This window comes from Phycodurus eques, chromosome 19, assembly GCF_024500275.1.
Source record: "Phycodurus eques isolate BA_2022a chromosome 19, UOR_Pequ_1.1, whole genome shotgun sequence".
NCBI classification, from domain to species: Eukaryota; Metazoa; Chordata; class Actinopteri; order Syngnathiformes; family Syngnathidae; genus Phycodurus; species Phycodurus eques.
Window position 1 is genome coordinate 7,700,313 of NC_084543.1, and position 12,118 is coordinate 7,712,430.

General features: G+C 43.1%; 2 protein-coding genes across 3 annotated transcripts in view; one reads left to right on the forward strand and one right to left on the reverse strand.

Annotated features, from left to right (window-relative positions):
* abi3b (ABI family, member 3b) overlaps window positions 1-12,118 on the reverse strand; it is a 14,404-nt gene continuing 2,286 nt past the window's right edge. Inside the window, exons 3-9 of one of the 2 annotated variants that reach the window (XM_061663931.1) lie at window positions 11,937-12,092; window positions 10,946-11,097; window positions 4,066-4,309; window positions 3,182-3,349; window positions 2,903-3,082; window positions 2,724-2,794; window positions 1-1,653 (exon numbers count right to left, since the gene is read on the reverse strand). In XM_061663931.1, coding sequence (XP_061519915.1) covers window positions 969-1,653; window positions 2,724-2,794; window positions 2,903-3,082; window positions 3,182-3,349; window positions 4,066-4,200 — 1,239 coding nt within the window. In that variant the 5' untranslated portion in view covers window positions 4,201-4,309; window positions 10,946-11,097; window positions 11,937-12,092 and the 3' untranslated portion in view covers window positions 1-968. Of the gene's footprint in view, window positions 1,654-2,723; window positions 2,795-2,902; window positions 3,083-3,181; window positions 3,423-4,065; window positions 4,310-10,945; window positions 11,098-11,936; window positions 12,093-12,118 lie in introns of those variants that run through there. The other variant, XM_061663932.1, reaches the window with a different exon arrangement.
* The window catches only part of ace (angiotensin I converting enzyme (peptidyl-dipeptidase A) 1), a 19,915-nt gene continuing 18,707 nt past the window's right edge, over window positions 10,911-12,118 (forward strand). Inside the window, exon 1 of the mRNA XM_061663929.1 lies at window positions 10,911-11,588. Coding sequence (XP_061519913.1) covers window positions 11,367-11,588 — 222 coding nt within the window. The 5' untranslated portion in view covers window positions 10,911-11,366. The remainder of the gene's footprint in view (window positions 11,589-12,118) is intronic.

A 12,118-nucleotide genomic window follows, 5' to 3' on the forward strand; every position in this document is an offset into this window, starting at 1 on the left:
GAACACTAATGAAGTGTTCCTAAACTAATGAATAGTTATTACATGATAACGACCAGTTGCCTTCTGGTTCAGCCTCTGCTGAGCATGTAAAACACAGTCATGACTTGTTGAGCTGAGCATTTAATAAGCATATTATCACTGTCACATGTCTTTTTTCCCCCCAGGTTGACTCTCTTGGTGAGTAGAATGCATTCTAAACAATAAGGAAGGGCGAAGGAAATGAAGAGGGGAAAACTGAGGAATCCCTGTTTGAGCTTGTTTGTTCGGAATGTCGTGGGGCCGATGTCGAAACATGTTGAAGGTATTGTTGCTGCCGCTCTATAGAGTGTATTACGAGGTCCGTACATAGACCTAAATCGAAATAAGTGCTTTCATTTCCCTGCACTGGACAGTATTGCTCATAACATGCAGGAAATGTGCACCTCGACTGAATGGCTAAAAGTAGCAAGTTTGATCCACATATATGGCATACAGTAATCGCCGCTATATCACAGTTCACCTATCGCAGCCCCGCTATGTCGCAGAATGTTTACTTGTGTTTGAAAAAACAATTAATAATGTGTGTTACAGCATGTGGGAAGGGTATTATAAGGCTTAAACTAAAAACAAATGTTTTAAATTTTTATCCCATTATTAGTGTTTTTATTAATACCAGTCCAAGTCAAGGCAAGTTTGTATAGCACCTTTCTGACAGAAGGAAAATCAAAAGTGCTTTGGACTAGCCTAGGGGGTATCCCGCATTCTTCCCAAATTAACCTTCCTCCCGCACTCCAAAAACATGCATGTTCGGGTCACTGAAGACGAAATTGTCCATAGGTGTGAATGTGAATAGTTGGCAATTGTGATGGTGATCAGTCCAGGCTGTACCCGACTCTCGCCCAAAGTCAGCTGGGATAGGCTCCAGCTCACCAGCGACCCGAATGTGGCCAACTGCTACAAAAGCAAAACAAAACAAAAATGGATGGATGCTAATGTAGGAGAGGTGGCAGTGGAGGGGGAGGGGGTGGTGGCACAGCACTGGAGGTGCCAGTGTGTGGTGGTGGTGGTGGAGGAGGAAGAGTGGTAGCTCCCATCACAGATGGAGGAGGTGGGGGAAGAGGAGCCGTTCCCGCTACAGGAGGAGGTGGGGGAAGAGGAGCCGTTTCTGCTACAGGCGGAGGTGGAGGAGGTGGGGGAAGAGGAGCCGTTCCTCCTACAGGTGGATGTGGAGGAGGTGGGGGAAGAGGAGCCTTTCCCACTACAGGTGGAGGTGGAGGAGGTGGGGGAAGAGGAGCCGTTCCCACTACAGGTGGAGGTGGAGGAGGTGGGGGAAGAGGAGCAGTTCCCACTACAGGTGGAGGTGGAGGAGGTGGGGGAAGAGGAGCAGCTCCTGCAACTGGAGGAGGTGGAGGGGGAAGAGAGACGGGCGAAAAGAGGTTGCTTGATGGTGGAGGAGAAGGTGGAGGTGGTAGTGGCAGACATGTTGGTGAGGCCAAGAAAGGTGGAGGCGGCAAGCCGCTGTCCATATTGGTCGGAGGAGGTGGTGCAGGTGGAGCAGACGAACCGGCGTCCATCGAAGCTTGAAGAGGAGGAGCAGGGAGGTCATCAGAGAAGTTGGAGTCAGCAGGCAAGGTGGGGACAGATGGCAGAGGCACAGCAATGCCTTGGCTCGTTCTACAGCAAAAATGAAAACATACAAAAGACAAAAACAAAAAAAAGTCTGACAAATTCGAGCCACAGCAGGAAGTCCAGCAATGACGGATGGGCAAGTATGGCCCACTCCGATGTTTAATCTAACCCACCGAGCATTTACATCATCAAGAGTCATTTGTTACATTCATTTACCTATTTTGTTCTAAAATTGGTTCATTAAAATTCAATTTTTGGGGCTGATTTTTGCTTTCATTTACCTCATAAATGATTGTAAAATTGTATATATATATATATATATATATATATATATATATGAACAATTTTGTATTTACAGGTACTCAAATAAATTGTGCAACAGAAGCCTGCAGATGGTGGGGGGTTTTGTACTAGATGTGATCTATTAGTTGGAAAATGCAATAAGGACATAGCCTGAAGCCTCACACAGTTCCACTATAAAGTTGAGAACAATAACTCACATCTACAGTCAGCTGCAGGCTTCTGTTGCACAATATATTTAGGTATGTCATCTCAATAAATTTAAATATAGTCCAATTTCTTGAGCTGTGCGTGTATTATTTAAATTGGTTAATCATCCATCCATCCATCCATTTTCTGAGCCGCTTATCCTCACTCGGGTCGCGGGCGTGCTGGAGCCCATCCCAGCTGTCATCGGACAGGAGGCGGGGTACACCCTGAACTGGTTGCCAGCCAATCGCAGGGCACATACAAACAAACAACCATTCGCACTCACAGTCACACCTACTGGCAATTTAGAGTCTTCAATTAATGCATGTTTTTGGGATGTGGGAGGAAACCGGAGTGCCTGGAGAAAACCCACGCAGGCACGGGGAGAACATGCAAACTCCACACAGGCGGGGCCGGGGATTGAACCCGGGTCCTCAGAACTGTGAGGCCGACGTGCCGCCATTGGTTAATCAATTAATTATAAATAATAGAAATGGAAAACAAGAATTTCAAATATTTTATACATTTTACATTCCCTTTTTAAAAGTATTTTTCTCATTAAATAATTGGTCAATTGCTTTATTGTCAATAATAAACTCAATAAATAAAAATAGATGTCGCCATACATAGGGGCCTCTTCATTGCTCTGCGTGCTGTCAGTGGTCCTTGTCCTGCTTCTGAGGGTCTCCTGGGAGACCTGTGGGGGGTGAACAGAGGATGACACACTCTTCGCAGCAATCACATGACACTCGACATCCGACCTTTAAGGTGGACTTAAAAAACAAAACACTGAAGTCCGATCAACCTGGAAGCTGTGCCCAGTGGCGTCCAAGATGGAGTATGATATCGGCACCCGCGAATAGCTTCTGGCTGGCTCCCTGCCCGAAGCGGGCGGTGCCACACGATTGACGCCTGCGTTGCTTTTGGATGTAGTGAAGGTGCTGATCTCTCTCCTGGCCACTTTCTCGCAATGCATACAAACAGCCTGGAACAAAAGGTGGCTAAAGTACTGTGTACTTAAGTAGGAGTACAAAACAGAAGTAATGTAAAGAAATAGACCCTCGAATGAGGTTTCGCTTCTCACCAGCGACATGAGGTTGACCGAGGACTCCATGCTCTTGACCTGCACGGCCTGAGAGTCCAGCACTCGGAGCAACAAAGTGGCCACGCTGTTGATTTGATAAGTCACGCTGGCCAACGCCTGAATGGCCAAAGCCTTGGCCTCCTGGAGCGCCTCGGTCGGGTCATCCGCCTGCAGGATTTCATTCGAAACGAACTTCATCCGCCTTCCTTTGCAGCACGAGGCCAAGGAGGACCCACAAATTCTACTTCACGTCGACGAAATGTTGCCATTTTTAAAATACATAACGTTTTAGGCGCAATGCTGAAGTAAGTAATGCACAGGGAAAATTATGCATGAAGAAAATACAAATATATAAATGAAGTACAGTATCCTGTATAACATAAAAAGAATAGTTCAAAAAAAAATCAACCACGATGTGCAGTTGCCTTTATAACGAATACAGAGCAGTATGACCGTGGCTGGTGACTCTACATATACCTTTCAAAAGTTGTATTTTATTTATTTATGTTTGTTTGTTTCACTTTTATTTAAGGCAAAAGAGAAATTCAGAAATAGAGCCTAGACACCAGTAATGTGGTAAAAAAAACCAAATGCTTTTCTTTCAACAATATGGACTTTTCGAAGTGACCCCAAACATTTGAACAATACTGCATTTTTTGTTAATTCAATTTGCTTTCATGATTATCGTAATTAGGGATGCATTTACTGTAATTTAATTACTTAGTATTTGTTTATTACCGTATTGCAGTTGTCAGTAGCCGATCAATTAAGACGAAGCATCATTATGTCCATTTTGATTGATATATTGTGTGTACCTAATGAAGCGTCCTGCATATTTGAGTAAACATGAGCGCGTGGCAAAAGTTGATTTGTTGTTTTGTCACCTGCAGAAAGTTGTTTTCGCAGTAGTCTGCAACTTGATGCAGGTTGTCCTGGTTCTCAATCAACTGCTTCCTGGCCGTCGGCGCCTCCTGGAAAATCTGAGAAATAACCTGCGAAAAGTTCTTCTTGTCCTCCATTGCTATCTAAAATCGTTTGGAATTTTTTTTTGCTGCTGTAGACTCGTTCATGTTGCCACTTGAAGGAGGAGGATGGTTTTGGTTCTGGGATCTGACTGAGGCGTTGCTCCTGGATGAGGAGGGCGGGACGAGGGGGAGATTTGAGTTTATGCTCCTCTTCTCAAATAGCAAACTTTCTCTTGGGTGGATGCATTTATCATGCACAGAACGAAAAGTTGCAGCAGCACGAGTAACTTTGGTGGCGTGCCAGAGAGCTGCAGAAAATGCACTAAAGAGGCTGGCGTCACTGACAAAGTCTGTCCACTAGAGGTCAGTGTAAACTAAAAAGACAGAGCTTTTGGCAAGTTACTTTAGAGATAATAACTAATGGCAAGTCTGGTACTAATGAACAAAACGCATAACAATATATAAGTCCATCTAAATACATGACAAAAAATATTAGCAATGATACTAACTACAATTCCAGTGAAATATTTTGACTTTATACTTTTAGATTCCTTGTGCAAATCAAAGGCAAAAAACATTGATGATACACTAAAATCATAGCACTTCCAATTTCTGTGATGCCATCCTTATCCTGCTCACAGACACTAATTTGCATCATGGAGACTGCTATGATATACCATGATGCCTTAAAAAGCGCAGTAGTCTGTACAGTGGATTCCCCCGCGAATACAGAAAATCCACGGATAATTGGCGGCCATTAGAATTGCACTGATAAAAGAAAACACAAAAAAAAAACCATTTTAAACCCAAAAAATGATTGAATAAGCAGGGGTAAACCGCAGTTGCATAATGCCATCTAAGTCGAAACGCTTCACGTTTTCCACGAAATTCTGTCGAAACAGTTGGAAGTACACAACATCCCTAATTACAGAGTAACAGAAGGTGTGTCTATGTGTCACTGTCGCTGTTTGGCCATTTTACTCCACAGCTTAAAATAAGATTCCACTACAGTTGGACAGCAGCAGTGCTGTTCACCTGAAAAAGGAAAAGGAAAAAAAAAAAAAAAAAAAAAGGAAAAAAAAGCCATGAATGGACAAATCATGAGCCAGATGGAAATATATTCCCATGTGGGAGTTTATCAAATGACTATTTGGCATCAGGTCTGAATTGAGCCATGTGACAAAGTGCAGTAAAATTTGGTTGGCTAAGAACCAGGGCCACAGGTGTTTAAACACATGGATATGAAGTGCAAGCCGAAAGAGAAAAACAACATAAATGTGTCCAAATGTAATAATTTTCAGAATGATTGCATTCACTTTGTGCTATTCAAGTTTTACCAGATGCATTTTGTGACTACTAACTCCTTGAATGCGCATGCAAATGCCGAACAAGAACTGAAAACCTCTATTGACCTTTTGCTAAGTCACACCCCAAAACACAGACTGACCTAATCACAGCTCGGACGCAGGCTACGGATAGAGTTATGCAACCTGTTGCATAGTGTTGAAAGAAGGCAGTCTTTTTTTGTCTGCTCCAAGGTAAGCTCATTTTAAAGTAATCAAATAACATTATTCTGCTCTTACTAGTGCCATTGCAGTGTACATTTGTGGTCATAAGACTGACGTTAAATGGGTGTCAGTGCACAGCTGCCACCATTTAAAGAGCCTCTGATGAACCCTTAATAAAGTTCAGCCGTTCTCGCAGGCTTTTCGTGACATTTCTGTCACCACATCTTACAGCACAAGCCATGCTACGCTGAGAACTGCCACAGCATCAGACGATCGCCGTTGTTCCAAGGTATCAGTCAGGAAAAAGAATTTACAAGGTATTACCATACCATGTACCATAGAACACAGTGAAGTCAGTCAGCATGAAGGAAATTATGAAGAGTTCCAAACACCAGTCACTCCCTATTAGCACAAATGATTCAGGCTTCTGCTAGAAAGGGAACGCAATTGTCAGGAAAAGCCTACTAGAACAGCTAGAACTTTATTCAGCATTTCAAGCAAATTTTTACTTCCCACCTTTATTTTATTTTATTTTTTAAACTTTTTTTTGTAGTTTATCAACAACACCCAGAAACGCCGCCGGCTTCTCTGGGCCCGAAATCATCTCAGATAGACTGATGCAAAGTGGAAATGTGTTCTGTGGTCCGACAAGTCCACATTTCAAATTGTTTTTGGAAATTGTGGACGTCGTGTCCTCTGGACCAAAGAGGAAAAGAACCATCCGGACTGAAAGAATTCCACCTACAAAGCTCCGACAATTAGTGTCCTCAGTTCCCAAACGTTTATTGAATGTTGTTAAACGAAAAGGTGATTTAACACATTGGTAAACATGAGCCTGTCCCACCTTTTTGGGAATGTGTTGCAGCCATAAAATTCTACGTTAATGATTATTTGCTAAAAACAATAAAGTTTATCAGTTTGAACATTAAATATCTTAGTCTTTAAAGTGTATTCAATTAAATATAGGTTGAACATGATTTGCAAATCATTGTATTCTGTTTTTATTTATGTTTAACACAACGTCCCAAATTCATTGGAATTGGGGTTGTATGTGCAAAACATTGTAATTGAATCATTCATTTTTGTAGTGTTTTATATTTTCCTATAGTGTTACTCTTCAAATGTTACAGTGGCTTACAATAATATCAAATATACCTTTTTACCTTGTTTTTGATCAAAACGGACTTACAAGCTACTCCATTTTAATGTTGCCCGTGATGGTGGTACTTGGAGAGCTAAGTATTTTTTGAGGTGGTACTTTGTGTCGAAGTTTGAGCACCACTGCTTTAAATCATTTGGCCAATGATGAATTATAATAGGTTGTGTTCTTTTGTGAGGCGTGTATTCCAACAGGAACATTTTTGATTATTATTATTTTTTGTCCAACATTACATTTCATCAATGTATCAATGGCATAATATGCTTAATATTCAGAATGGATGTTTCATATTCTGTAATTTATTAAGAGAATTATAGTAAACATGCGCAGCAAACATTGGTAGCATGCTGGCTTTTGAGTATAGCAGCACAGCACAGCAAGTTTTATCTTTAGACTTTAACCAAATTGACCCCTGGTCTATCATCTACTCTGTCTGCGGCTAAAGATCAAACTAAATGGTCAAAAGCACTTTTAAAAGTCACATCTCTTGGTTGTTTGTTCCTTTTTGGGGGGGCTTTTCACCCTAATCTAATCTAATCTAATTTTATCTGCCTCCTCTCTGAGATCAGCGTTGAAAGTTAACCTTTTACCTGAGCAGATGAGACGTTAGACCGTCCGAATGATGTTTAAGAACATTCAAAATGTTTCTTTTAAATGCAGAAGTTCTCCTCAACGCTTTAAATATCTTTACAGTTTACATATTACTCACACTGTATGACCTCAGACGTGACGTCAACCCTGTCAGAGCCACAAATACACAAGCAGAATGTGGTAACCATCAATCATCATTTCACACTCACAAAAAAGCGCAACACAAACGCTGCATTTGTGGAAAATATTAACAAGAGACTGAGCGATCATATGGTAAGATGTTTCCCTTCTTTACTGCCCTGTAGAATTCCCCATAAAATGAATTACAACATACATGGATGGGTCAAGATGGGGTTGAATGGCCACCACAGTCACCAAACCTCACCCCAATTGATTTCTTTTAACCAACAGCAATTTGAACAAATCCCCCGCGATAGCAACGAACGTCCTTTGAGAGGATTTTGCAGACCGCTTCAGAAGTACGATTGCTGCTATTAGATCCAGTCTTTCATCCCAACAAAATGTAGTTTTTGGAGAGTTTTGCTCCGGTTGACAGAAGCACACTTGGTGAAGATGTCTCCCAAGTAAACCTAACAACCCCTCCTATTTACACTTGTGATGCTGGGCAGCCGGCATGGACAAGTTTGTGTGGTCGGCTTCTCTGCTGTGCTGAAAAATATCAATGATGTCATCGATTCATTAACTTTGACCCGACTTGTAGCACATTTTAGTTGGGCAACAAAAATTCTTTAGTTGCACAGCCCCGAGTCATTTGAAGGTCATTCCAATTGCGACTGAAGAAAGCTACCGCATTGCTTTTTTAAATAATAAAATGTACCTACTTTTGCACCTTGTATCCACTATGTACTGTATGATGGCAAACGGTGGATAGATACACAGGTCAATCGTACCTACTGGCATCTCATGGAAGAGCCTTTAGTTGTTTGCCTGTCACTATACGTGGCTGGCAGTACAGTACAGTACAGTACAGTAGTACTTATGCACTACATTACAGTACAGCACTTAAAATCAAACCTCGAAAGACTAATTACTCCATAGGTGTGAATGTGAGTTTGCCTGGTTGTTGTTTCGATACGTATGTGCCCTGCGATTGGCTGGCGGCCAGTCTTTGCGATAGAAAATATAAAGATAAAATAAAAAGAATCGAAATTACAAACCAGGTCATAACCAACACCTCCATGCCAAGGCTCATAAAAAAAACAAGCTGACACGAGGGGCGCCAAAATGACATATGACTGACATCCGATATACACGCACACACGCACACACACGTTATACAGCAGTATCCACGGCCAGCGGTGTGCGACTTACACCCAAGATTGGCTTTTCGAGGCTATCATAGTCTCTTCACACCTCACAGAATTCCATTACAGGGGAAGCCACATTCAATGATTTGGGGATTTGGAAGACTGCAGGAGAATGACTTGGAGGGCAAACACAGACCGACACACACACACTCAGAAAATAAAGCAGCAGTGGACGCTTTATTGTAAGTGGATAGATAAAGTTTTATCATAAAACTTTTACCACATCCCACCTGCTGTTCTGTTCCCAAATGTCAACCCAGATGGCTCCGTTGAACATATCACTGCACGTGTAGATTGAATAGATTGTCTAAACATTTGCACATGATCCCACTTTGAAACGGAAACCGTAAAGAAGTAAATAATAACAACCCAACTCAGCAACTTCTCTTAATCACTAGCCTATCAGCTAAACATCTCTTTGTTATCAGTCACGTAGATTGCGCTCTGTCAATGAGTTGCCATTTTGATGGTTCAAGTGTTTCCGTAAACATCAGCAAGTCAGTGTAGATATCGATTATCTTTTAAATGTGCGCCATATAACATGTACAACTTTACACACATCCAACGGGATGGATGGTCAATGAGTTTTCAAGCCAAAGATAAGCCGATGTGACCATGAACAGCCGAAGGAATATGATAACTTGACACCCCAAAAGAGAGTGAGTACTTCCACAGGTTCAGTTTTAACCAGTTCGTTATCATTTTAAGCACGGCAGAGTTAAATGAATTATACTCGACTAACCAGCGTTTGGCTCCGAAGACAAAATGCCTTAATGATTAATTGTGACGCAGTTGAACAATATGGGCATGATAATTGGAGTCATGCCGTTGTCAAGGCCAGGAAACACTGAGGCTGACACGTGCGCTGTCATCAGTGATATAAATCCATCCATCCATTTTCAACCCCACTTATCCTGGTTAGGGTCACGGCGCGCTAGAGCCTATCCCAGCTGACTTCGGGCGAAAGGAACCATTTTTGGTCACTTGAAGCCAGTAGAGGTTCTCGACCTCTAGGTTTAGTTAGGTAAGTATGGTAGTATAAAGTACATTACAGTTTATGGACAGTATTTAATCAAGGTGGAGCGAAGTAGGACCAGTTCCAAAGTCAGTGCAGTCAGTGGAAGAACAAAACCTTCAGGCTTCAGCTAGGAAGCAAAAAAATAAAAAAATAAAATAAAAAACGCTTACTAGAACATCCGAACATCCATTTTCCGTACTGATTTATCCTCACAAGCGTCGCGGGCGTGCTGCAGCCTATCCCAGCCATCATCGGGCGAGAGGCTGGGTACACCCCGAACTGGTCGCCAACCAATCGCAGGGCACATATAAACAAACCACCATTCACACTCACATTCACACCTACGGGCAATTTAGAGTCTTCAATCAACCTACCATGCATGTATTTGGGATGTGGGAGGAAAGCGGAGTGCCCGGAGAAAACCCACCCAGGCACGGGGAGAACATGCAAACGCCACACAGGTGGGGCCGGGATTTGAACCCCGGTCTTCAGAACTGTGAGGCAGATGTGCTAACCAGTCGACCACCGTGCCGCCCCTACTAGAACACTTGGACTTTATTTTGGGGAAATCAGATGCACTTTAAATGGCAGGTGTGTGCTGACTCCCATTTAACATGAGTTGATTAGTTAATTCTGAACACAGCCACATCCCCAGTTACAAGGTGTGCACACTTGTGCAACAACATTATTTCAGTGTTTTTGTTTTACTTCCCTTCTTGAAAAGATTAAAAACAAACAAACAAACAAAATCAATCGAGTTGCACAGGTTATAGGTCACATTAATGGTGGAAAACCTTTGGAAACGATTCATCTTGCTCTCATTTATTTGTAGCACCTGGCATTTGAATCAGGGGTGTGTATACTTTTTCTGCACACTACAAGTGCTTTTCTTCGAAAAATAAGGACATTTCTAGGTGACTCCAAACTTTTGAGCCCCAGTGTATATTTTTCAACACCCTTTCAAAAAGGAGGAGCTTTTGTAAAAGCTGGTGAACATCTAGAAGATCTCTTCAGCTGGAAAGACAGACTGTGAAATTCAAGGTGTCGTTTTAGTGTGTCTGACGTTTCTAATTACGCCAAGCCTCTGCTCTCTATCCCCTCGCCCCCTTCCATGTCTACGCTCCCCGTTCTCCCCCTCCTCTTCTTCCCTCTGTGAGCAGTGTGTTTGTGTGTGTGTTTGTGCTGCGAGAGGCACCATAGAGCAAAGTATGTCGAGTCCCTTCTCGCGGCGGTCAGGGAGGCGCTGAAAAGTCTCTTCTCCGCTCGGCCGCCGTGTCATCTTATCTCCCCGTAGCCCGTCGTATCTCTAGCCGCTCGGATCGGACTCCAGATGCTGATGCTGCCCGGCTGGAGGAGAGACAGACAAGCAAGCCGTCGGTGTGCGGTGTGTTGAAGGGTGGGGATTACGTTGAGTGTTGTAAACGGGTGCAAGTGCAGGCTGAAGAGGCATGTGGGCTGGCTCATGCTGCTACTTTAAAAGACACTTGCTGAGCTTGGTGACCAGTCCTGGCAGAGGAGCCTGAGGCCACAAGTGGAAGGTGTTCTCTTCAATTTTCACATTTTCCTCCCAACTTTTTTCCCCCTCCTATTTACACTTGTGCCGCCGGGCAGCCGACATGGACAAGTTTGTGTGGTCGGTTGTGATTGTGCTGCAAGCGGTGCAGCGCTGTGAAGCTCTGCCAGCGAGCTGGCAGCCAGGGGAATATTCCAACACGGCGGCTGACGCGCTGAAGTTCCTCGGCGACTACAACAGCACCGCCGAAGAGGTTTTATTCTACAGCGTGTCGGCCAGCTGGAACTACAACACCAACTTGACAGTGTACAACTCTCAACTTCAGGTAAGAATATCCAATCACCAGTTGTAGTGTTTGACTGCCAATATTGCACACTCCAGTGCATGCAAACTGAGCACGGCTCGATTATGAGAATTATATGCAGCCAAGCCAGCTTGGACGCACATGAAGGAATACGTGTGCCGCATCAAGCTTTCGTTTTTGCTGCAGCAGCTCTTTAAAGGCAAGTCATGACATCAAAGATAGAATCCAGTGATTTGCCCTCACATAGTGCCCAAGGAAGATTTCCGTTCAGGAGCAGAGGCACGCACCAATGAATCCAAAGAGTTGCCAAGAAAGATTTGAATGGTAAAATGAAAAATGATAATAGTAATAATAATAATAAGGACTTACTCTGAGGCTTTTATTGTGATGTCCGTGCTTGTACAGCTGTCACAACAGGAATTCTCTATAACATCCAGGATTGGAGAACAGGTGGAGATGCAGGCCCCCGCTGTGCCCGAGGCAACAGGGTCAGGCGGCAGAATGTGTCCAGCTCTTCTCCATGAACTGGAAAGTAGAAAGGATCATAAAGT